The sequence below is a fragment of the Mus musculus genome, chromosome 4, assembly GCF_000001635.26.
Source record: "Mus musculus strain C57BL/6J chromosome 4, GRCm38.p6 C57BL/6J".
Lineage (NCBI taxonomy): Eukaryota > Metazoa > Chordata > Mammalia > Rodentia > Muridae > Mus > Mus musculus.
Window position 1 is genome coordinate 83,646,685 of NC_000070.6, and position 27,007 is coordinate 83,673,691.

Consider the following 27,007-nt stretch of genomic DNA (forward strand, 5'->3'; position numbering starts at 1 on the left):
AGACTGACTTTAGGTGAAGAAGGTGTGCAGTTCTTTATGTAGTGTAGAAACTTCTCAGTGATTGCTTCTTTGTCAGACAAGACAGCCTCCCTGTACTCAGGCAGGGACATTTATCTGTCCTTTGTTTCCTGCCTGCTATGGATACTGAAGCAGTACTGCTTAAATCCCCTTTGTTCTCCCCTGGTGGGGATGGAGGGCTGGGGGAAGGGTCTATTTCTGCTTTGAGTCATGCAGTCTTCTGCCTCAAATATAATATTTCTTCTAATATAGTGTTTGCTGTACTCTAAAGCTGGCAGACACCAGACTGACTGTTGACAAATTTTTCCTTGTGGTTCAATCTTGAATCTTCACTATGGTGGACTTTCCTTTAGCTTTTCTGTCCTTGAATTTGTAATACTGTAGAAATACTATTTTCCTTGTATTTGGACAGACTAAAGAACCCATGGAAATAATAGCCACAGGGGAATGGAGATATGGCTCAGCAGTTCAGAGCTCTGGCTGCTCTGCTAGAAACAAGGGTTTGATTCCTAACATCCATGTGGCAGTGTATAGCTGTCTGGAGCTGCACTTCTGGTGGATCTGATGCTATCTTGTGGTCTCCACTGGCACTGCATTCATGAGATACACATGCGCGCGCGCGCACACACACACACACACACACACACACACACACACACACGAATAGCCAGAGTTGGATGCTTTTAGGTATGTAAACCTTGCCTAATATTAAGTTGGGCAGTTTCTGGGAGTCCTTTTAGGAAAGTCAGGAAAACAAACTGGACTTTTTCTTTCTTTTCTCTTCCTTTGATTTCTTTCAAAGAGAGATTATTTCCCAGGCCTATGTCACTTTGGAATTTTGATTAATCTTGTGAACATTGTTGGAAGTCCTGCTGCTGGAGATTCTTGGGTTACAGAGGCTGAGGGCAAACTCTCATAGATCTAGTTCATGAGATCCTATGGAGTGATTTCGCTAAGAGTACTCCGTAATATCCCAAATCTGTGTAAATACATGGAATGTATTTAGAAGTATATGACCACGTATGTTATTGGCTTTTCCTAATACAAAGAATGCCCACAGATGTCAGAATATTTTGTTTCAGATATGTACCTTGTTTCAAGGCCAAAGATAGAAACCATTTCTCTTGCTTCATCTCTTCACAGAGATGCGTTAGAGATAGTGAGTAGTTACAATAAAGTAATTGTGGAGTACTCAACTCTGTAATAACTGCTCTCCACTCCAGCAGCCTCCTGTTGCTTGTCTTCCTGTGGTTGGGGGGCCCTGCCTTCTCTCCTGTTCATAGCTCTCACCAGTTTTCACTTCACAGTTGTGGTGATTTCACTGAGAATGGCTCCAGAGACTCTTGTGTTTGCAACCTCAGGGGAGCTGTTTGGAGGGGCCATGTAACCTGGAGGTGGAGAGTGTAGCTGGAGGAGGCACAGCACTGGGGCAGGCTTTGAGCTTTAGTGTCTAGCCCCACTTGCTGTTACCTATGATCCCTGGTGTGGATGAAGATGTGGCCAGCCGGCTGTCATATTGCCATGCTTTTCCTGACTGTTGCCATTTCTTCCCAGTTGTGATGGCCTCTATCTTAAGCCAAAATAAACCCTTTCTTCCTTGCTCTGGTTTTATGACAGCAGAAGAGTGACCAGTACAGTGGCTGTACCCAAACTTCAAAGGCTTTTGCAGTAATGAATCTTGGTCCATTTGTTCATTGTAATGTTTGAAGATGCACTATTGTTCTCTACATTTCTTGTTCCTTTTCCATAGATGTAAATTATATTCAATCAAAGTAAGTGAATTTTTTTTTGTTTCATTCTGATTTTTGTTAACTTTGGTTTCTTTTAACTTTTAAATTATAGAGCTTATAGTACTACAGAAAGAAAATATTTACATAATTAAAAATTCTAAATATTAAACATGACTCAGTACTTATTTATGTTTTATAAAGCAATCATATTGTTATTTATGATCTTTTTTGAGATAGGGTTTCTCTGGGTAACCCTGGCTGTCCTGGAACTCTCTTTGCAGACCAGGCTGGCTTCAAACTCATAGAGATCCACCTATGTGTGCTGGGATTAAAGGTTTGCACCACCACCGCTTGGCTGGTTACTTATGTTTTTTTTAAATGAATTGTATTCAAAGTAACACTTGCTGATAAAATGGCCCTAGTTTTATGCATATGAATGTATAAAAAAGTTGAAGACATACAGTAGTATTAGAAACCAGAGAAATATTTAGTCTACATTATATATATGTATCAATGAATGAGTCGGGTCACACTCACACACACACTCACACTCATACACACACGCACAGAACAATGGTTCGGTCAGCTTCCTGTGTGTATCATCTCCTTGATGGTCGATACCCTGTCCACCACTGCACTGCCCAGCTTTTGAACTGGAGGATCTCACTACCGGTGCGGTGAGGAAGGCGGCTGTCTCCTGAGTGGATGCTTATGCTGCTGAGTTATATAAGAGAGCAAGCTGAGCAAGCCATGGGAAGCAAGCAATAGAGTTCCTCCCTAGCCTCTGCTCTGCTTTGGTTTCTGCCTCCAGGCTCTCGGGTTGAGTTCCTTTTCTGACTTCCCTCAGTGATGGTGCTCGATCTGGAAGTTGTAAGCTGAAATAATACTTTCCTCCTCAGGTTGCTTTTGGTGGTACTGTTTACACAGCAACAGGGGAACAATTGAGGCCAGCACTGCTTTTGGACTCAGTTGGAATAGTTTCTCCATCTTTTCTTACTCTGTTTCCATCTATAGTATATTATGGTTTCCTTCCCTTTCCGTTAACTCACTGTTGGTTTTCATTTTGAGCTCAGTCTCACTGTACAGTGCTGGATGGCCTGACACTCGATGTAGACCAAATTAGACTTCCACTATCTGCTTGCCTCTCCCAAATGATAACACTGAAGGCATGCGCTGCCAAGCCTGGCTTCCTAACACCCGGATGTAGTACCAGGCTTTCTGTGGTCTCCTTACTAATATTTCCCCCTTGGTAATAAATTCCAGCTTCCCTGGTACAGAAAGAACTGTCTTTGTTCCCATGACCCTGCCATGTGGTCCTGCATGGAGACTAGGTAGCAGCCAGATCAGCTGTGTTAATGGGACTGTTGCTGTAGCTCATTCTTGTAGCCATTCTTGCTTGAGAATTAAGAATTAAAGCGGCCAAGCCTGTAGTCTGGGAAGGGAAACAGATATTTCACTCTTGCATCGTGAAAAGGGATAGTGGGGCAAGCCAGGGTTGTTTTCAGGGTTCCGTGTCAGGACCCAGGGATCCTGACAGGGAAAAGCAACACCACTTCCTGACTGCTGGGTCAGAGTGTATTGCTTCCTGGAGGGTCTTAGCCTCAGGCCGAAACTGCTGCCATCTGTCTGACACGGCGAGTTTTCAGTTGCCACTTGACTAATTTTTTTGTGTGTTTGCCAGATACTCCAAAGTAATGGCACCAGTAGGCACAGTGACTTCTATGAAAACATTATAAAGAGTTCTCTGGTTTTGAAGTAATGGTGTTTGAACACATGATAGGACATAGGTGTTTTTTAAAATTTTTAGAGAGTGATTTCATCAGAAATATTATGGTCAGGTAAGGAAAATTGTACACATATATCTTATAAGAACAAAACACTGTCCATGGAAATGCCTCAACATAATTCTGTTGCTACTTGGTCGTTGACTGATTTACCCAATGCTTGATGTCCTGTGATAGACCCTCTGTTTGTCTTTGTTGGTGATAACTTGGTACTCAGTAGGGGTTGTAATCGGGAGAGCGCAGGTGAATCAAGTTACATACTGTTGAGGTAGAGGATTACCTCCATTTTGCTGCCATGACTCCTTCAACTGAGCACGGGCACAGGTATCAGGGGAAGAAGATGTCTTATAGCCATAAAATGCTTCATTTCGTCTTGGTGATTATTAAGGTTGTTCACTACTGAAGTTGAGCTGGGTCCATGGCCTGTGTGGAGAAGGCAGTCCAGGTACTCTTCCTTTGCAACTCTGTTACCAATTTTTTACTTATCCATTTTTCAGGTCTGACTGTTTAGCCAAACGCTTGGATATTGCTCATAAATTGGCATATATTTATATCTATGACCGTCTTGGTGCAAGGATGACAACAGTCAAGCCTTTTCTAGATGTTCTGCCCAGACTGACTTCCTTATTGTCTCTCAGAGCCATTCTCTAGTGGGGATTTAGTGCCTTTGTAGCTATCTATTTTTGAGTGGTGTTAGTGTAACATTACAAACACCTTGAGGTTCATCTCCTCCCATTAGTCATCTGGTTAAGGGGAACATTCCAAGCATCCCAAGTATGGTTTAAGAGAGAATTAATAATAATAATAATAATAATAATAATAATGATGATGATGATAATATCTATAGGGTCTATATTACTTGCCCATGCAACTAACTTGTGCTCTCAGGTTGAGTCCAAGACCAGTCTCATGTGTACCACTTCATGTGATGACTGAGTGAAGTTTATAGGTTGGTGAATCAGTCACCAACTGTTTTTGTGATGGTCCACACCAGGTCACATGGCCCATTGGCGGCCATGCCTTTATTAGCTGATGACCAGTAGCAAGTCCAAAGTCACCTCTTAAGAATAGCTATCTTTAGAGAATAGACCACTTTGCTTCAAAATCTTAAAAGTTTCCTCTCTGCTCATCATACTAATCAGTAGTATTGATTTAGAAGAAGGTAATAGAACATATATATAAGGTCCCTTTATGAGTGAATAGAAAGTTGGTGAGTGTTTTTATAGACTAGGTTATGATGCAGAGCTAGCAATGATGTATTTCTAAAGCAGAGAAATGAAGATTTATCATTGTCCTGCCAGCTGAAAGAAATTGTTCTGGTTGCCCATAGTAGAGAATAGTTAATTAGTAACAGAATGAGTTACTTAATTCCAGCCTCTGGAAAGTGCTCACTCTAACACTAACAACAAAACCATTCCTAGTGGTATCCCTTGCGGCTACGCTCACTCAGTACAGCGCTGTCCCCTCAGACCTGCTCCCATGCCACACCTCTTCAGATGTGCTGTTGATGGCGATGTGGTAGGAACCACTGCTCACTTTCCAGGGTTTTTGCAGGCACTAATTTTAACATGTTTACTCCCTGAAACATCCCTGGAAAATGGTGTCATTTTTACACTTATATTTTATCAGATAAAAGTTGTAGTGACTCCCACCTGCCTTCTTCCACACTTGGTTGTGATGGTAACCTACCTGGTCCCCAAGGTTGCCTTTGTCGTCTCTGGCTTTGGATTGCACATGAAGGAAGTAGCTCTGAGGTGGGTTCAGGGACCCGCAGATCCTAGAGAGAAGTAAGTCAGAGTCTGTAAGCTCCTGCGCTGTTGACTCGCAAACTAGTGACAGATAGCTCCAATCTGGTGTCCAGTTTTCCCAGATACTGAAGTGTCCAAAAGTGGCGCCATTCTTTCCTTGTTTCAGCTAACTCCAACTGGTGCTTCACCCCACTGCTCCCCAGCCCCACCAAGTGTACCCCAGTGAGCAGCACCTCCTCATGTAGCCACACCTCATCTGTACCTTTGGGAGTTCTGCCTTTTACACCATAAAACAAGGCATCAAAGTCTAGGTTGTGCAGAGATATGCAGTGGAGAGGGAGAGAGGGAGAGAGGGAGAGAGGGAGAGAGGGAGAGAGGGAGAGAGAGAGAGGGAGAGAGGGAGAGAGGGAGAGAGGGAGAGAAAGAGAGAAAACTAGCTTATTTCAGATTGAAATAAAAGCGTAGCCTGAGGTAGCCATTTATTTATTTGCTTATTGTTTTAAAGTGAATGTTTGTTGTTTGTTACTATAAAAGCCGGTATTAAGTTATTCACAGTGATCTTAAGCTTATTTTTCTTAGTTATAAAACCGATCATGAAGATCAAGTCAGTATGTACAAATAACTTATTTGTAAGAAGTTTTTTCTCTGTTTATGTGTATGTTATAATTTACTCAGTAATTCTATTTGTTGTAGCTATTTTTTTTAATTTTAAACTTAACTTTTGAAAAAGCCAATTATCACCACTGTTCTAAATATTTTATTTTATTGTTCCTGGTGGGATTTTTAAACCTCCGATGGGTGGTTTTAATTGCATATTAAGTTTCCGTTTGTGGAGCAGTGATTATTTGGTGAGATCGGCTTCCCTTCACTTCCCTTCCTTCCCTGCCCACTCCCTCTTCCTGCCCACCTTCCCCTACTGTCCCCATCCTTTCTTGTAAGTGTTTCATCATGTTAAGGATAGACACTCACTTTATAATGGATATTGGTAGGACAATAAAGCATAATTAATGCTTCAAGGAAACCTTATGGTGTCAACATTTTTTTAGGCAAATTTAATTTTGCGTAATATATAAATGTGTGCATTGGTCAGTAAAGAGAGGGCATATGGACCCATACATGTTCATATTCTGATGATTTTATTCCTCTGAATTCCTTAGAGTAAGTTTTCTCCTTAAAATATAGCAGGTTTTCTGGCTGTTTTTGAATGATTTTTTTTTACAACCAATTCTGTGCAGTGGCAAAATTATGCCTATTTTAATTTTGCGTAAGTGATCAGTTTAAAAGCATATTCAGTATGACTGTCAATCAGGGGCGCCACAGGAGACATCCGTGTTTGGTCCATGCTGCTGCTGGGGGTTGATGATTAGGGTCTGTGCTGCCGCTAGGCTGGAGGCTGTCTTGATATTACTGCTGGAGGTCATGCCAATATCTGTGGTCCATGCTGTCCCTTGCTGCTGCTGGCAGGGTGGCAATCTTTGGCAGTGGAGTCAATGAGTGCAGACTCACAACTGAGGAGGAGAGACACTGAAGGCTGCTGTGGCCACCCTCCTTCCAAAAAAGAAACAGTCCAGACATGAAGCTATTGACGAGAGGCCTTTAAAATTGTGATCAGGATGCTGAGATGTAGCTCTTCACGTGAAGCCGATGGCTTCTGGGAGGGAGTGGGGAAGGACTCACTCAGGGGCTGGGGGTCTGACGCGCTTCAATGACTGTATGGGAAACACAAATCGGACTTGGTATACTTTTCTTCTTCTTGGTGGGGAGGGCACAAGAGTGGGAGGGCGGACCTTGGGGTGGGGAGTGGGAAGGAAGTGAGTGTGACCAGGATGATCAGGGTGCATTGTAGGAGATCCCCCTAATAATTAATGTAAATGCTGTGTTGGGGAAAAGTGCACTGAGCCATCTTCCCAAGTCAGAGTGAGTCCTAGCCATGTCGTCTGCTCTGCTCTTGTGGCTCAGTGTGCGAGTGCGAGTGTGTGTGCGTGTGTGTTTCTGTTTAGAGTATTACTTCACATTACTTTTTAAGTTGAACAATTTAGCTTTAAGAAAAATCTAACTTGTTTTTATACTGAACATAGTATTTAAACATACTTTGCTAAATGCCTTAACTTTATTAATATTTTCTCCAAATTAGAGCCATAAATATCAGCAGTATTCCGAGATGTATAAAGTTGGTTTGTCGCTGACTGAGACTTTCTTGCCGTCTTCTCTCTACTTTTGCCTTTTTTCCTGGCCCTATGAGTCCCAGCACTTGACTATTTGAGAAATGGATGAATGACGTCAATCATTGTGTAGCCACTCCCTCCCCCTCTGATTGCACTGAACATGTCATATGAGCATGTCAATCATTGTGTAGCCACTCCCTCCCCCTCTGATTGCACTGTACATGTCATATGAGAATGTCAATCATTGTGTAGCCACTCCCTCCCCCTCTGATTGCACTGTACATGTCATATGAGCAGAGACTACCCTGACCTTTCTCACTTCTGAATGTCTAATGCCCAAAGTTAATACACAGTGGGAATTCACTTAGTTATGTAAACGAAGGAACCATAAAACATGTATTTCAAATTCTTCTTTATTTTTATTTTCATTTTTAAAAGACAAAGCCTCACTATTTAGTCCTGGCTAGCCTAAAACTCACTTTGTAGACTAGGCTGACCGTCAACCAACAGAATCTGTCTGCTGGCCTCCTCAGCGCTAGGATTAAAGGTGTGTGCTACCATGCCTACCTCACAAATGCTTCTTTAACAATTTTTCTTTATTGAAAATGTTTATTATGAAGTGAAATAGTTGGATTATAAAATATAACAGAGAGAAAAATACTTTTTGCCTAAATATTTTCAGGCTAAATTTGATACTTTTTTAATATTTAAAGAATGGTAAATAGAAATCAGCTTAATATAGTATTAGTTTTTATTTTTTTGAATTGGCCCCATTAGTTTGACTTATGTTCCAACTATAGTAAAATAGTTTGAGGGTATAATATGGAAAGACTAGTATTTTTACAACAAATATAAGCTATGAGGATTTTCTTCAAAACATGGTGTGAGCTATGTGTTTAGTAGCATTTTTATTGTTTATTTAAAATTACAATTTGAAAATTGTAGGTATTAAAGAATATTTCTAAGCAGAGTAGGAAATGATATATTCTTGATTCAGAAGTTATTGTTTAAGCAAAATAGCTTACTGTAAAATGCCTGACTGATCATAAACAGAGACAGTAAATATACGTAATTCCTCTAAGCAATGCTACCAGAGATGATTTAATTGTTAGCTTATAGGTACATACATCCCTGCCGCTGCCTAGGTGGGGGAAGTTAAGTGTCTTGATAGGGTAGAAACACATTTGAACTTACTATATTATGAGTTTTAATTGGGTCATTTATTTAGAAACAGTATCAGCACTTGACTGTACAGCCATGTGCCTAGAGAATACATTTCTGTTCATGTTTCATGTCTTTCTGGCTTTCTTACTAATTGTAATGTCTCTGTTACTGTTTGCTTAGCTTCTGAGCCTGTGTGACTTTAAGGGTGTGTTTTCATCCCATGCTTTTCTCCAGGCGTCCACAAGGACAAAGATAAGCCTCCCAGCTTCTCCGTCGTCCTTGAGACTTTGAGGCGGACCTTGACAGATTACCAGAACAAGCTGGAAGATGCATCTAATGAGGTAACACGTGGACTGTTTGGCTCCACACACGGCCTTCAGGCAGTACCAGTATGCAGCCCTTGCTTGTTACAAAGGTCAAAAAGATTGGGGATGTTGAATTGACAGCTTCACAGATACAGAAATAATAAACCCTTGTCACTGTTCTTTCTTCAAGTGTGGCCTAAAGTAGTGTCTCACTCCCATTTTGTAATTCTGTAGACACACAATGAAAGGTTCCTGTCACTTGGCCTGAGTAACTTATCTGTGCAGAGAATTTAAGTGAAACGTTCTCCATTTAAATGTCAGCATGTTTATGATCTGTGGGTGGTTGAAGAATTTAGGTTTCATTAAGAGTTTAACAGTTTCTAAACCACAGAAATCTTAATAAAAAACGGAAATTAATTTTCGTGCTCCAAAGGGAGTTTAGTGTTGTTAGAAGTTTTTAAAAACAAATATCTGTTTGATGTAGACTGAAAGCTGTTAATTTGCAGATTAAAAAGCTCAGGCTTCTGGTTGTCATCTCATTTGTATTGTTTAATATGTGAGTCAGTAATTTTCTTGGGTATTAAAATATTTTATGAATTTATGCTTTAAAAATTGAAGAGTTTGTCTAGATACTTCTTGTCAAATTAGCATAGGTAGTAACTACATTAGTTAGCAAAACAACAGATCTTTGTATAGCCATCGACAAGCCCCATAGCTTAGAGTTAATCTCTTTGCTTTATGTAACTCAAAACCTGCAGATTCACTTGTGTACTCCATTGGCAGAGGCTTATTTTATTTTAGGTATGCAGGGGGGGGGGGCAAAAAAGAATTAGTCTGTTTTCTAAAACACCTTCTGTAATTGTTCACAAGAGAAAAGTGAGCATTAAAATAACTAAATTCTTTGAAGAACAGACATTTGTAAGTCTTCCTGGAGAGACGAGAGAACCTGGATTGTTAGTAGTTTTGAAGTTCTTCTGAGGCCTAGGCCTGGCCGCTGCGGAGTAACTAGGAGCAGGACCCACAGCGAATTGTTATTTGGGAGGATGAATGTCACATGATCCTCAGCACAGTTGAAAAGTCGACTCAGCAGGCTTTGGCTTAGTAATGTGCTTTGTTGTGAACCAGTGCCAGAGACAGCAGTGGGGAGACCAAGGGGGTGGCCGCAAAGAAAGCAAGAAGAGCAGCCTGACAGAAAGAAGAATGAACTGTCAAAGAAAATAAATCACAGGCGGAGCGGGACCAACTGATGACCTGCCACAGCCTTCCCAGTAGGACTGCCTGTGACTGACCCCGAAGCTGTCATGCGGAGTGAGGGACCAGTGAATACCCTCTTGATGTAAAGCAGCAGCCCCCCTCCCCCGCACTGTTCCCCCTAACTGTTCTCGCGTCTTCCCTTATAGTTGCCACAGCTTCTGGCATTCGGTCCAGTAGGATTTTAAGAATAAAGCTATGTTTACAGTAAGAACGCAATTCTTTTATCTAGATAGCGGGCAGAGTAGGAACATCCCTGGCGTTTTAAGGCTGAATGCTCTCTTTGCAGCCAGGTGAGCATGTGACAGAAACTGCACAGCCTTTAACCAGAACAGAAGTGTTGTAGACTCAACCACTGTTGAAATAGTTATGCCTAAGTAATCGCATAGCAAGCATTTGGACATTAGCTTTTGGGTCACTCCTTCTTGAAGAAATGTCAAAAAGCTATTTTTCTTTCATCAGCTAAACAACATAAATGATGCCAAGGAAAAGACATCCAACGAACTCGATTCCACCAAACAAAAGATTGAGACTCACATTAAAAATACAAAGGTATTGCAGTTCATGGTAACTTTTTCCCCTTTGCTAAGAGACAAATATATTATGAAGGGATTATTTTAGAGATACCAGAAAATAAAGCTTCCATTTTCAAAGTATTTTTGAGCATTCAAAAAAAATTTTTTTTTACGTTTTTTGTTGATCAAGTGTTAAAGGAAGCCTTGGTCTCCCTGATGAGATTATGATATTACAGACTAAAGCGCTTAGCGACTGACTGTCCTGCCTTAGATGAGTATTGAGCACATGTCACGCAAGCACGTGTGCTGGGAGTGGCAGTTTCTTTTCTGGGTGGAGCCATTGTTTGTAGTACATCCTAGCTGCTTAATGGGTTGAGACCACAGTTGGCTAAGGCTCAGGAAAATAGTTGATTTTATTTTCTGTGTTAGTTTTGGCTATAGAGTTGCAAAATTTGAGTTTCCCAGTATTCGTTGAACCTGAGTTTCTAATGGACTGTTTGATAGCAGAGTTTAGTAGAAATTTAGGTCTTATTGTTCGGATTTTTTATTTTTATCAGTATTAGTATTTAGAATGTCATATGGAGAGTATATGTCCTTATATTAAAGGTAAAGAGATTTATGGTTTTCCGTGTTACTTAAGTGTTATAAAAGTTTTAATTTTTCTTTTTTCTTTTTAAAGTATCCTTTTAAAGTAATTGAAAGGAAAACTTATTTTAAATAACTTTTTGGAATAAGCAGTTTTAATAAAGTATATGTTTAAACATTACAAATTTTCTAATTTTGGTTGCAAATGTTCTACTTGGAAAATAGATTCTGTAAAATACCCTAAGTGTTTAGCATCATAAACAAACAGTGATCATTTTATACTAGAGTTTGACGGTTTTCACCGTGTATTTATGGGTGTGCCTCTCACCTTCTGCCATCCCGCTGGTCTCTTTCCTTGGTGTTTCTGACAGGAGCTGCAGGATAAGCTGACGGAGGTCCATAAGGAGCTCAGTCACTTGCGCGCTAAGTGCGCAGACCGCGAGGCTCTGATCACCTCGTTGAAGGTGGAGTTGCAGAACGTGCTGCACTGCTGGGAGAAGGAGAAGGCCTGTGCCGCCCAGTGTGAGAGCGAGCTGCAGAAGCTGTCGCAGGCCTTCCAGAAGGACTCCGAGGTATCGCCCCAGACAGAGGGGAGCCAGGAAGGCCTGGCCCGGACCTCAGCAATGTGCCTTCCATGCCCCAGTGACCAGTGTTACCCACATTTGATTTCATTCAAAATCTGTTCTGAGTGTCACACTTTGAAATGTTTCTCCCAGCTGCAAAATTACCTCCTGCTCTGAGAGAAACAAAAGCAACCTGGTTGAACCCTCATGCCACTTGGACCGTTGACTTTCTTCCCTGCTCGGATCTTTTGTATCTCACGATGCCATGTTCCTTACTGGCTTGTCAAGGTTGGCCTGTTTGCCAGTAACGACATCATTTTTTATTAGAGTCATCCTACAGCTTGGCTTGATGGAAAGAATTTTTGTATAACCAAATAGATTTGGACTTGGATCCTGTTTTTTTCTGTTTGCATCAAGCATGGCTATGGGCAAGCCATATAGGTTTGTTGCTCCAGGTTTCAACTTCCATAATTGTAAAACAAGACTAATATCTCCAGACAGCCTCCTTTTCCTTTAGAATTAGGAGTTACTAAGGAAAATTGCAAAAACCCAGTTACCTATCTATCCATTTTTATTTATTAGTAACTTATTAAAATTATTTTGATATTTATTTATTTTATGCCTTTGGGCATTTTGCCTGCATGTGTGCTGAGCATGTAGATGTCTGATGCCCACAGAGGTAGAAGAAGGTACTAGATAGATCCCCAGGAACTGGAGCTATGGACTTTTGCAAGCCACTGTGTGGGTGCTGGGATTTGAAACTGGGTCCTGTGCAAGAGCAGTCAGTGCGCTTAACTGCTCAGTTGTCCCCTTAGTCCTATCAGTGACTTCTTAAAATATGACAAAATCCCATATTCTGTTTGAGCCTGTTCTGTCTACAGTTTTCTCTTACTTCTGGGATAGTTGGTGGGTTTGTTTATCTAAATTCCTGCATATTGAATTCATTATTCCAGCAAATACAAACCCCGGTGCCAAGAGAGTAAAAAGGAAACATTATTTCCAGCCGTCGAGTCTGGGCTTTCAGTTATGTCCACATGAAGGGGTTGGAATTGTTGTATACATCAGATAGTGATTAAAATAAAGGAAACTGGAAGCCTGGCTGTACTGTAAAGTCAGTGTCCAGAGCTCTGTGACCGGGATCAACCCGTGTGACGTGATTGTGGATGTTCTGACGGTCTCCTCATGCCAGATGGGTGACGACCATGGCTGCTTTATCACAGCCCGAGTGAAACGCACTTACTTATGTGACACAGTGAGCTTTTCTTAAGGAGGAGCTGCTTTGGGTAGAGCCGTGGTCATTAGTAAGTGTGGAGGAGGACTTCAGTGCCTGAGAATGAGACTTGGGAAATTGTACATTTCAACTCCCTGAAGAGTGTCCAAGTCCTCTTTTCCCGCTTAGAAAGGAACAGCACATAGTATATTTGTGGCAGCAAGTTTTCCTTTCCTCCTCTTCCTCCCCCTTCTCCTTTCTCTTCTTTCTTCTCCTCTACCTCCTCTTCCTCCTCTTTCTGACAAGGGTCTCTCTACAGAGCTCAGGCTATCCTGGAACTTACTGTGTAGACCAGGCTGGCCTCAAAGTCATCTCTGCCTCCTGAGTGCTGGGACTAAAGGCGTGTGTCATCATTCACATCAATTTTTATTTCTTGAGCCAGTGGGATTTTTTTTGTATTTATTTGCTTAATTTTTATTTTATTTTTAAATTAGTATATCTGAAAAAATGAGATAGTATATAGGTGAATTAATGTTCCTTATTTTGAAATGTTTAAGAAAATGGTTGCTACAATTTCCAATAACAAAACAAAATTTTTAATATACTTTCTTAGCTAGGGTTTTACTGCTGTGAACAGACAGCACGATCAAGGCAACTCTTATAAAGGACAATATTTAATTGGGGCTGGCTTACAGGTTCAGAGGTTCAGTTCATTGTCATCAAGGTGGGAGCATAGCAGCATCCAGGCAGACATGGTCCAGAAGGAGCTGAGAGTTCTACATCTTCATCTGAAGGCTGCTAGCAGAATACTGGCTTCAAGGCAGCTTCCAGCCCTCACCCACAGTGGTACACCTACTCCAACAGGGACACACCTTCTAATAGTGCCATTCCCTGGGCCAACCTTATACAAACCATCACATATACTATATTTAGTTTTTTTTTTAAATCTACACTTTAATTTTCATTTTCACCTAGTTTTTCTTCTTTCAAGTTTTTTTCCCTCCCGCTGATATATAGAGACATTTTGAGGGAACTGATTTTATCCACATAAGATGCTCATTTTATAGCATCACAATTACTTCATCTTTTGAGTTTCATCTTTTGAGATGAAATATCTACAAAGATGCCATCTTAGTAACTAAATCTTCTAAGTGTGTTCAAGACAAGCCAGGGTTATACTGGATTCTAGAACAGAATAAATATCTTAAGGCCATTTGGTAGTGGATAATTAATGATCATAATAATAATAATATGCTTTTTAAAGGGGGTGCAAGCATGTTTCTAATTGGACAGTTTTGAAAATGTGTCCACTTTAAATTGCTCTGTTACTTTGTAACACTTAAACAGCCACAGATGCCCAGTGTGCCGAATGCAATATAAACCTCTAAGTGGGAGAAAACAAATGAGCCCTTCTTCTATATCTTTCATATACTGTGTGCTTTGCCTAAGGGGGTTGGGATAGATTTTCTATATGTGATAAGTAGAGTCAAGTCTGTGGGGGAGGGAGAAAGCTGTGTGATTGCAGACATGTAAAGTACCCTGCCTTTCACTAGAGTGGAGTAAAACTCTCCATGCCATTGTATGACCTAATACCCGTTTTTTAGAATATAAGTAAGAAAATATAGAATTACCACATTGGCTTCATATGAAAGGTTCTTATAAAAAATTAACCCAGATACCCGTGTTATAGATAATAAAAATTATACGTAAACAGGCGCTCACATTACCAGCAGTAGTCAGCGCAGATCACATATCTGGTGTTCCGGCACCTAATTGCAGTTGTGTTTTGAATACCAGTCTAAGAAGTACCCAGTATTTTATCTAATGCTTGTTTCCCAATGTGAGGGAAAAGGCCATCTAAATGATAGAAGCTGAAACCTGAGTACTTTCATTCTAGATTTAAAGAATAAATTCTTTACTATTTGTATTATGTATTTTACTTCCTATGGTGTTTGTATTCAGGAGTTAACGAGTCCTTTTTTTTTTCTTGCAGGAGAAGCTAACCTTCCTTCACACCTTGTATCAGCACTTGGTAGCAGGCTGTGTGCTCATAAAACAACCAGAAGGCATGTTGGATAAATTCTCTTGGTCTGAGCTTTGTGCAGTCTTGCAGGAGAATGTTGATGCCCTCATTGCAGACCTTAACAGGGCTAATGAGAAGGTAACTGTCCTCAGGCACCAGGCACCTCCATTAAATTCAGTGACATTTGTCCACATCACAGTATCATTAAGAGAGGCTGACATTCATCTTATTTCAAAAAGAATTTGGATGTTAATAATTCAGTACCATTAATTATGGCTTGTCTACAGCTCAGTTTGATGCCATTGCTGTGGGCATGTAAATGTGACTGAAGTCTGTATGAAGTCTCTAAGCTCCACTTTCTGTGCAGGACATGCTAATACTACTAGCCAGTATTAGCCACAGGGACCTAATTAAGAGAAAATAAATTAATCTTACTGATGAAGCAATTCAAAGAACTTAGTCATTTACATTAATAAACCAACTCTTTATGTTAGCATAAAATAGAAACAGGATGTAGTTATTCAAAAACATCATCTTAAAAGTCTTTGCTTAGGAAATATGAAGTGTTGTTTTAAAAGTACTTAGAAAAATTTAAGTTACATTTTGACTTGTTTCTTCAAATGCCACAAACTATGTGAGAAAACCACAACCCATACGTTAGAAGGGGAAATGTAAATGTATATGTTATCTCTGAAAGCAGCAGACTTTATGGTTACTTTACCATTCTATAAGCCTAGGAATTCATTTTGTCGGAAATAGAAAAAAAAAAGCCCTGCTGTTGTTATAGAAAGTTAAGAGGTGTATCAGGTCATGTATGTTGCTATTTAAGGTACTGTTACTTCCCCTGGGGCTGTTGAGCTGATCAGAACTGTGTGACAAATACATCGTAGTGTAATATTCCGATCTCAGTCACAGTGGTAGTTGCTGTTAAGTAAGAGTTTAAAAAAATCTAAGTTGTATTAATAAAATGGTCCAACTTCAAGGTATGATCTCATATTATTGAGCATTCTGTCTTTAGCATATTGAGAGTATAATCCAAGGCCTTGTGAAGTAGGCCTGAGAAATGGGAAAATAATCTGTGAGGAACAGAGATGCTGCTGGGACTGAATCTGTGTGCAATGGGTTAACGCAGATTGATAATTAAATTAAATATGTGCTTTGTGTCTCTGCAATGATGATTTAAATTGTTGCTCATAACTGCAGAATGTTAATTGTCATGCATGTTAGAAGAGACGGGTTTTCTTTTTAGCGTTTGTTACTAGGAAAACTGGGGGTAATGGTCTCCATTATTATGTATAAAATGTATGTGATTTGTAAATCTCATGTAAATTAATATTTCTTTCTCACCTGAAATAGCCTGAGCTTTGGTTTTAGAAATAAGAATAATTTTCTAAAATGTAAATGAAGAAAATATCCAATAAGAAATTGGAAAAAATAAAATAAAAAATTGAAAAACAAACAAACAAACAAAAGAATAATTTTCTAAATTGTCTCTGTAAAATTGATTATAGAAAAAGCTACCTTAATAGAAGGAGGAAAAATAAAAATTCAATGTTTAGGTATGAAAATGATGCCATTTCCTGCTACACTGTCTAGTATACCCCATAAATTCTGGTTCTTATTTTATTTACATTTTAACTTAGTGTATTTATGTAATCTTAGGGGTAAAATATAGCGGAGGTTGTAGGTCTTTTCTTGATAGGTCATCCACAGATTCGAAGTCATGTCTCAATCTGCATTTCACTTGCATTGATAGATAAGCCATCTGGAGTATATCTGTAAAAACAAGTCCGATACGATGAGAGAGCTTCAGCAGACGCAGGAAGACACCTTCAACAAGGTGGCGGAACAGATCAAGGCCCAGGAGAGCTGCTGGCAGAAGCAGAAGAAGGAGCTGGAGTTCCAGTACTCTGAACTTCTCCTGGAGGTGCAGAGGAGGGCACAGGTAGGCCGCACGGCAGAGCGGGACAAGGTCTGGGAGCAGCCGGGGAATCTCATCGAAACACTTGGAAATCCACAAAGATTAACAAAAGTATTTTCAACCGGGGCCGCTGCGTTTAACCAGGGCCGCTGCGTTTAACCAACCATTCCCATTTTCTTCTTCTCTTTTTGGACAGGGTCTCCCTGTGTCTCCCTGGCTGACCTGAACCTCACAGAGATCCTCTTCCCTCTGCCTCCGAATGCCGGGATTAAAGGTGTGCACCAGCACGCTTCAAATGCTTTTTATCAACTCTAAACCAGCTTAAGTGTTTCTGAAGACCTCACAGAATTTGTTTAAGTTATGATCACACAAATACACATAATTTATTGTACTACTTCTTATAGGCAGGGATGGTAGCTAACAATATATAAATGGCAATAATTTGCCTGGAGAAATACACTTAACTACCTAAATCATCTGCTCCCAATCAAAGCTAGCATAGAAGATAAAATACACCCCACAGCCATTTCACAATAGGACCTCAAATTGTAATTCTGGTTCTCATATAATGTTAGAAGGCACGTTACCTGTTTCCCTGCTGTGACACAGTATCTGTGCCTATTTCTCTGCGTTTGTCTGTTTTAAGGATTTTCTTTTACTTGAGTTTGAAGACAGTTTTCTTTCTTCCTTCCTTCCTTTCTTTCTTTCTTTCTTTCTTTCTTTCTTTCTTTCTTTCTTTCTTTCTTTCTTTCTTTCTTTCTTCCTTCCTTCCTTCCTTCCTTCCTTCCTTCCTTCCTTCCTCTCTCTCTCTCTCTCTCTCTCTCTCTCTCTTTCTTTCTTTCTTTCTTTCTTTCTTTCTTTCTTTCTAAACATAATATGTTTGGTTAAATGGAGAAATTATATATCTTTTATTTGCTTTTAAAGCATTAGGAGGTGTGGTAGAATATCGTTGTGAGCATCCTTATATGCAGCTGATTCCATTTTGGGGGCTTCAGTTGAAGGAGCACTTAGGTCCATTTGGGGTTAAATGTGTTATGCTGACTTAGGGGTTGAATATGAAATCCTTCTGGGAGCTCATGAGTTGGGAGTGTACTTGCTGTTGATGGGCTTTGGGGAATTGGTAGAGTCCTATATGTTGGGACCCAGCAGATTGTGTATGATGGCATTATTGTTGTATATGATGACACTATTAGGAGGTGGTGAAAAGCAGGCGCGGAGCCTGGTTGGAGGAAGTAGGCTACTGGGGACATCCTGGAAAGGTGTGTCTTGGCTCCCGCCCCGTCTCTCTTCCTGCTTCCTGTACACCATGAGGGGAACTGCCTAGGTTTCTTATCCTTGCCACACACCACTGTGTTGTTCAGTAGTGACAGCCAAAGGTTCATGGGCCAGAGTAAATCCTGCCTTATCCTTCCTCAGAGCTCTTGTCATTATGGCGAAGATCTCACATATCTCCTAATATGAGAGGTGGAATTATAGTTGTAAAATAATTCTGAGGTGTTAGTTAGCTCTGCTTAAGAACATAAAGTATAGGGCCTAAGTGAACTTCAGCATTTCCATGCAGATTTGACTTAGTTATCGTAGTTTCTGAAAACAGCCATTTTGTTTATTGTATGCCGGTAGCATGATGTACTTCGCATATTCAATTGGAAGGAAAACGTGTAATTCAGTGGAGGGAGCTGACAAGGGTTCAGTTTGAGCCCCCTCCTCCCGAGGTCTTCTCCTAATTCAACCATAAGGGTCCCAAACTTCAGCTCAGTGGTTGGGTGTATCTGCATCGCTCTTGGTCAGCTGCTGGTAGGGCGTCTTGGAGGATAACCATGCTAGACTCCCATCTCTAAGCACATCATAGCATCAGTAACAGTGTCAGGCCTCCCCCCTAACTCAGCCACCATGAGATGGATTCCATGTTGGGCCAGTCATTGGACCTCCTTTCCTTCAGCCTCTTCATTTTATCCCTGTGGTTCTCTTAGTCAGTTTTTGACTGTGGGTTGGTAACCCCATCCCCCCACTTGAGGCTCTGCCTATCTATTGGAGGTGGATGCTCGAGTTCCCTCTCCCCACTGTTGTCTGCCAGTCGTTTTTCACTGCTCAGCAGCTATCATTCTCTTGCTCATTGTTACTGACTGGTTGCACAAGATTTTGAATATTGTACAAATGGAATCATTCGGTATTTATTCAGTGGAGTTGGCTTACTTCACTTGATGTTGAACATAATATTACTTATGTTGTTATGTGTCAATAGTTTATTATTCTCTATGGCTTAATAGTATTCTATTTCAGAGCCATATCACAATTTGACTAAAAATAGGTAGATGGATACTTGTTTTATTTTTAGTTTGGACCTATTGTAAATGAACTTTATGCAAAAAATTATTATACAAGTGTTTTGTTAATGCAAGGTTTCATTTTTCTTGGCTACCTAAAAAGACTGCAGTTGTCAGGCTGTTCATAGTTGTGTATTAGTAAGAAACTGTGTGAAGGACTTTCCTGAAATGGTAATAGCATTTTATGTTCTCACAGGTTGACTTTCCCTTTTTCTATGTCTACTGCAGCATGTAGTCAGTCTTTTTAAATTTTAGGTACTGAAATTTGCAGATAGTGGCTGAACATCTTTCAAATGTATATTCTAAGAATATCTGTTTAACTGTCCACTTAAAATGAGCTATTCATTACTTTAGTATTTATTTTCAGAAGTGCTTTATATGTCTGTGAAACTATCCATTACCATATACAGATACCTATTACCTGTGAGGGCTTAACTTTTGGTTATTTGATTTCATATGTTGTGAAAGTGGTATGCTTAGCAGAAATTGTATCTTAAATGAAAACTTTAAATTTGCAATTAAAAAATGATAATATAATTATATAATTTCCCTTTTCCTTCTCCTCCCCTAGGCTCCCTGCCGTGTATCCCCCCTCATATTCTCAGCCTCGTTTTCTTTAATTATTATTGTTACACACACACAGAGCTTGCTGAGTCCACTTGCTGTCTACGTATATGTTTTTAGGGAGGATTCTTTGGTACAGGATAATCAGTTATGTGCTCATCCCTGGGGAGGACTCATTCTCCCTCTCTCAGCTTCTTTATCTAAGGGTGAGGCTTCATGAAGTTTCCCCTTTCACACTGGCGTGGCAACTGATGGCATCCTCCATCATTCAAGCCATACTGCTAAGTGTAAAGTAAGTCTCATCTGCCGGCTGGAATTGCCGTCTCGGAGGCTTACTGCTGAGTAAGCACACCCTTTTTAGCCTTTTGGAACTCTGGCTTAACTCAGCTGTCCTGGCTCAAACTTTTCTCCAAGCTGACTGATTCAAGCTGGCTTCTCTCGTCTTCTTACTGACTTGTTTTGCCTCAGACTAGCTGTGGCAATTTGCCGTAATCTTCTGGCTCCTTTTTTTTTTCTTTTTTTTTTTTTTATTATTAGGTATTTTCCTCGTTTACATTTTCAATGCTATCCCAAAAGTCCCCCATACCCACCCCCACTCCCCTACCCACCCACTGCCCCTTTTTGGCCCTGGTGTTCCCCTGTACTGGGCCATATAAAGTTTGCAAGTCCAAAGGGCCTCTCTTTGCAGTGATGGCCGACTAGGCCATCTTTTGATACATATGCAGCTAAAGACAAGAGCTCCCAGGTACTGGTTAGTTCATATTGTTGTTCCACCTATAGGGTTGCAGATCCCTATAGCTCCTTGGGTAATTTCTCTAGCTCCTCCATTAGGGGCCGTGTGACCCATCCAATAGCTGACTGTGATCATCCACTTCTGTGTTTGCTAGGCCCCGGCATAGTCTCACAAGAGAGAGCTATATCTGGGTCCTTTCAGCAAAATCTTGCTAGTGTATGCAATGGTGTCAGCATTTGGAAGCTGATTATGGGATGGATCCCTGCATATGGCAATCACTAGATGGTCCATCCTTTCGTCACAGCTCCAAATTTTGTCTCTGTAACTCCTTCCATGGGTGTTTTGTTCCCATTTCTAAGAAAGGGTAAAGTGTCCACACTTTGGTCTTCGTTCTTCTTGAATTTCATGCGTTTGGCAAGTTGTATCTTATATCTTGGGTATCCTAAGTTTCTGGGCTAATATCCACTTATCAGTGAGTACATATTGTGCGAGTTCCTTTGTGATTGGGTTACTTCACTCAGGATGATACCCTCCAGGTCCATCCATTTGCCTAGGAATTTCATAAATTCATTTTTTTAATAGCTGAGTAGTATTCCATTGTGTAAATGTACCACATTTTCTGTATCCATTCCTCTGTTGAGGGGCATCTGGGTTCTTTCCAGCTTCTGGCTATTATAAACAAGGCTGCTATGAACATAGTGGAGCATGTGTTCTTCTTACCGGTTGGGACATCTTCTGGATATATGCCCAGGAGAGGTATTGCGGGATCCTCCTGTAGTACTATGTCCAATTTTCTGAGGAACCGCCAGACTGATTTCCCTGGCTCCTTTTTATTCTCTGGCTCATTCTGTATTTCTGTAAAATTGTCCTGGTAAAACTGCCTCTGCTCTCCACTGCACTACTGCACCACACTGACTGCACCAAACGGAACCAACTCAGCCAAACTCAACTCCATTGCACTGCCTGAACTCAACTGAACTGCACTATATTCCTGACTCACTCTGAGCTGCTCTTACGTAGCCTCTCCTTCCTGTCTGTTCCCCTGAGAGAGGCCTATCTTTGACTCATTCCGTCAAATCTTTATTTGATTCGTCACTTTGTCTGCCACTCACTTACAAATATGTCTACTTTCTTCTACAAACTAACTTGACCTTCATCGTTTGGGATTAAAGGTATGTACTAAGGGCAGGTCTGTATTCCAGCAAGAGGGATTCAAGGTGTGTCATTCTAGCCAGATCACACAGACCTATAAAGTCTCTGGATGTGATACCTTGCCAGAGCAGCCACATAGCTGGATTAAAATTCCTCTACAGTTAAAATTTCTTGGATGTAGCTACCTTGTTACATGTAAAGACACAATCTTGCAGCAGACATTCTGGTCCTCTGGTTCTTAACCTTTCCATCCGCTCTTCTTCAATGTTCCCTGAACCTTTAAGGGTAGGGTTGTATCATGCATGTATCAGTTGGGGCTGGGAATCTTGTAATCTGCTGTTCTTTGCATTTGGACTAGTGTGTCTTTCTATAATGGTCTCCATCTGCTGGAAAGAGAAGCTTCTGTGGTGATGAGAGTTAGTTATCTCTGTGTATAAGTATTTAGGCTGCAGATAGGAATTATACTGGTTTAGGAAAGTGGAGGTCAGTGAGACACAGCGAGATGTTTATTCTTTTGTACATCTGGGCAGTGGCAGTGTAGTTTTCAACCAGCCACATACATAATCATGGGGATTAACAACCCCCCTGTGCTGTGTTGCTAGGCCATGATGCTTAATAGGTTCAGGATATTGAGTTTGAAAGTTACATTTTTAGTCCACCTGGATTTCTTGGCGTGTAACAACATGGCTAGTAAGCAGCATCTGTGTATACATCACATTTTTATTATAATGATCTTTTGTTGCCCTAGGGCAATGAAGATAATGGACCCTTATTTATTTATTTATTTTTTAAGTTTCATAGTGGGCTGGCGAGATGGCTCAGTGGTTAAGAGTGCCGACTGCTCTTCTGAAGGTCCAGAGGTCAAATCCCAGCAACTACATGGTGGCTCACAACCATCCGTAACGAAATCTGATGCCCTCTTCTGGAGTATCTGAGGACAGCTACAGTGTACTTACATATAATGAATAAATAAATCTAAAAAAAAAAAAAGTTTCATAGTTTTAGTTTTTATATCTGTATGGTCAGTCACAGTGAAAACCTATGTGATGCCTGGTAGAGAGTAAGGTTAATTTTTCTTCCTACATCTATCATTCCCTGGTAATTTGTTTTATGATATGGCCTTAGGAGTCAGTCAGGTTTGGCACACACAGGAGGCATGGACTTGGTGGCCCTTGGTGTAGTCATGCCCTTGCCAGGATACCATGCACTGCAGCAGTGAAGCCCACAGTCATCCAGTTCACCCAGGGTTCGTGTGCAGCAGCAGTTACTTGCTTTTCATCCTGGGGGGCAGCTCTGGTTTGTCACCGTGCAGTTGTCTTCTTATCTCTGCACACTTGCTAATGGGCCTTTGGGTTCCTTCATTTTTGGCAGTTGGGTTAAATATTCATGGAAATGTTTTTGTGTGATTGCAAGGTTTTGTTGCTCTTGTTTAAATACTTAGGAGTCTGATGTCTGGGTTATATGCTAAGTATATATTTAGGAAAGTGTTAAATTGTTTTTGAAAGGGACTGTGTCATCTTTCTAAAAATTCTTCTTAGCAATTTAACAGAGTTGTATTTGATCTGCATCTATACGTGTAATTTCATTCTTTTTTCTTTCGAACTTTAGTCAAACTGTAGGTGAGTAGTTATATAACATTTATTTCTAAATTAAAATTAAATCAAGTTTAGTGTTCCTAGTGAGTAATAAAGTTGAGACTTATTTAAATGTTTACTTGCTATTTATATATTTTCTGTGATGAACTGTATGTTCATATTTTTTGTTATGTTTTGTTTGGTCTTACTATGTAGCTGTGGCTGGCTTTGAACTCATGGCAATTTTGTTATTTTGGGATTGCAGGCATATGATACCATACCAGGCTAGTAGATAATGAAATTGTTGAATAAGTACAAACAGTTCCACCTGGTTTCCTTCCTTCCTTTCTTTCTTTCTTTCTTTCTTTCTTTCTTTCTTTCTTTCTTTCTTTCTTTCTGTTGTTTGTTTGTTTGTTTGTTTGTTTGAGACCAGTTTCACTATGGAGTGCTAGCTGGCCTAGAATTCCCTGTGAAGACCAGGCTGGCTTAAACTAGCTTAGATCCTTCTGCCTCCCAAGAACTGCAGTTAATGTCCGGCCACCACACATTGCCAGGAAAGACAACACTTTCTATATTAAATTGCTTATGTACCTTTGTAAGGTCTCACATTACTATATTTATATATTCTGTACTTTATTTCATTCAGTTCCTGTTTTCAGTGCTACACTAATTTAATTTCAATCACTTCCAGTGTCTTAAATTCACCTACTTTATTCCAGATATGTAGATGGCACAGCATATTGCTGAACATTTTTTAATGAAATATTTATTTATTTTGTGTGTGCATGTGGTGGTTTGAAAATGCTTGGCCCAGGGAGTGGCACTATTAGGAGGTGTGGCCCTGTTGGAGGAAGTAATCGCTTAGGGTGTGGGCTCTAAGACCCTCATCCTAGCTTCCTGGAAGTCGGTCTTCCACTAGCAGCCTTCAGATCAAGATGTAGAACTCTCAGCTCCTCCTGTACCATGCCAGCCTGGGTGCTGCCTACTCTTGCTTTGATGATAATGGACTGAGCCTCTGAACCTGTAAGCCAGCTCCAATTAAATGTCTTTTATAAGTGTTGCTATGACACAACCTAGTCATAAAAGGATTATTAGATAATGAAACATTTTTCAATACAATTCTAAAAACGTTCAGAAATGAAGAGGAACTTGTTGCTATTATTAGAGGTCCTGTTCCTGAAGGTGCTTGTGGTGGCATGATCACTGAGTTCATACTGGTGAAGGGGCTGAGTTACGAGTGTGTACTCTACTGGGCATTTGCAAGTCTCTTTGACACGATGGTTTTTGTCAATGATAATGCTATCAGTTGAATTTACATAATATCTGCTAGGCTTGTTCTCAGGGCTTTTGCATGTAAGCTCCGCCCCTCCCCCAACCACAGTCATGTGAGATAGGTAGATCCTTTAAACATCATTTCTATCCCACAAACAAGAACACTATGGTTTGGATAGCTGTTAACACTTTATTTGTGTTGGAAGGAGGAAGTTCTGGGAACAGGATTAAAATTGAGGTTCCAGTGTAAACCATTGAGGGCACTGTCATTTGGCGATAAAATATAAGGGGACATGTATGGACTATTTGAATGCGTTGTCATCATCCTTAGCCTTAGTCCTTTTTACAGTATTCTGTAGCACTGTTTCTTTTAGAAGTACATGGGATTATTAAATTTAAAGCTGTCTGAAAACTGCCTAATGTAAGACCAGTTCTTTATTCTCTAATTTACATCTCTATGTAATTTTTGGTATCTAATAATTAAGTATAATAATACATGAAAAAGCTAAAGTAATCCACATTGTTACCACCCACACAAATGATAGTTCTTCTAATTCATATTTCTCTTAGTTAATTTTTCTGAGAAATAGAAGTGTTATTATAATACCATATATTTTAAAGTTACTGTTATAGGTAAAAAATCAACATAATTTAATAAAATTTAATCGAAAATGCATTCTGCACTATGTGATGATGGGACACAGTTGTGGAAGTACTAACAAAAGTGTAACACCTTTCTAAAAACAAATACAAGATTTAGTTGGAGAGGCATGAACAATTAAATAGTGTAAGGTTTGTGTATACACACACACACACACACACACACACACACACACACACACATATATTCCTAAAGGAAAAATATATATTAATTACCAAAGGAATGTTGTAAATTTGTAAGTGGAGGCCAGAAGGAGAAAAGGAGAGAAGTCTTTGAGAAGGAGATCTCTCTCTCTCTCTCTCTCTCTCTCACACACACACACACACAGAGCGAGAGAGAGCGAGAGAGCGAGAGTGAGAGAGCGAAAGAGAGCGAAAGAGAGAGATCGATGAGAAGGAAGGGGAATTTTCCCAGTCAGAAAGAAGAGGAATGTACGTGGGAGGTGATTCTGATAACTGTTACAAAAGTTATCTTTTAACAGTCAACAAACCAAATCTATTTTTTTGTTATCAATACATTTTACTCTGTCTATTGATAAGGAGAATATCTTCACCCCTTGCCCTGCCTCAGGAGGATATGGATGATAAGGAGAATATCTTCACCCCTTGCCCTGCCCCAGGAGGATATGGATGAACTGAAGGGAATTTTATATATTGTATTGCACTAGAAATAAAAGCATAAACTTAGGTATATTTTATTTGTGACATATGTTTGATAAGCTAATGTACATAATGATAATATTTTTAAGTAAATAATCTTTATGGACTTTGAGGGTTCATGTATGTGTGTACACACATATAGTATGCATATGATGTAGATAACATAGCTACTAGATCATATGGTGATTCTGTTTAGCATGTTGAGGAACTGTTAAATTGTCATTGAATGGCTGTACCATTTTATCCCCATGATCCCTGTATGAGAGATCCAGTCTCCACAAAATACTTTTCATTTTAAAGGACATGTATTTACATCTTATGTTTGTAGTTGTCCTTGTTTCAATATTGCCTTGCATAAAAGTCAAGATAAGTGACTGACACAAGATATTCTGACCCAAGTCCTTGGTGTCTGAATCCAGTTTGTAGTTTGCACTGGCATAATGATCAGCATAGTGTGATTAAGAACAGCCTGTTTCCTGGGCTTAATATGATTAAAAACAACGGCTTTCCTGGGTTTCCAGCCCAGCATTTCCAAGCTTGCAGGGTTCCACGAACTGAGCCCTCAGCCCTGAAAGCTCGTGATCTCTCTGGGAAGAAGGCATCCTTTCTCTAGAGTCTGCATGGACTTTTGAATTTTTCAGTGAGAAAAGGAAAAATAGTCAAATTACACAATAATTTTGTTACACTAAAGACATTTGGGTAAAAGATATGCATCATGTATTTTGAGTTGTTTAAAGTTCAAGATAAGAATGGTGTTCTGGAAGAATTTGAGAAGGTTATTATTATTTTTAAATTAAACAGCCTAAGGTAGGGAAGGTTATTTCAGTATGAGGAATGCTTTTGCCCCATATGAAATTAATGTGTGTTATGTTTGTTTTTAAAACATTGGCCTTTAATATCCTTGGGTGGAGAACACTTTTTTTTTCTTGGTAGAACAGATTTGCTCTACAGCTGATTCTAGCCCTACCATCAAACAGGCTTTGTTCTTCAAGAGAACTTCACAGTAAATAATGTATATCTCTGAAAGTCCCTGTGGAAAGCCAGAATCGATTTAAAACAGAGTTTTGGCTTGTAAGTTCTAAACTA

At 40.0% G+C, this 27,007-nt stretch overlaps 1 protein-coding gene across 7 annotated transcripts in view; it reads left to right on the top strand.

Annotated features, from left to right (window-relative positions):
- Ccdc171 (coiled-coil domain containing 171) overlaps positions 1–27,007 on the top strand; it is a 340,735-nt gene that overhangs the window by 121,276 nt on the left and 192,452 nt on the right. For all 7 annotated transcript variants that reach the window (XM_006537992.3, XM_006537991.3, NM_001355378.1 and 4 more), the window contains 5 exons: positions 8,844–8,950; positions 10,628–10,717; positions 11,637–11,837; positions 15,032–15,199; positions 16,818–17,006. In XM_006537992.3, coding sequence (XP_006538055.1) covers positions 8,844–8,950; positions 10,628–10,717; positions 11,637–11,837; positions 15,032–15,199; positions 16,818–17,006 — 755 coding nt within the window. The remainder of the gene's footprint in view (positions 1–8,843; positions 8,951–10,627; positions 10,718–11,636; positions 11,838–15,031; positions 15,200–16,817; positions 17,007–27,007) is intronic.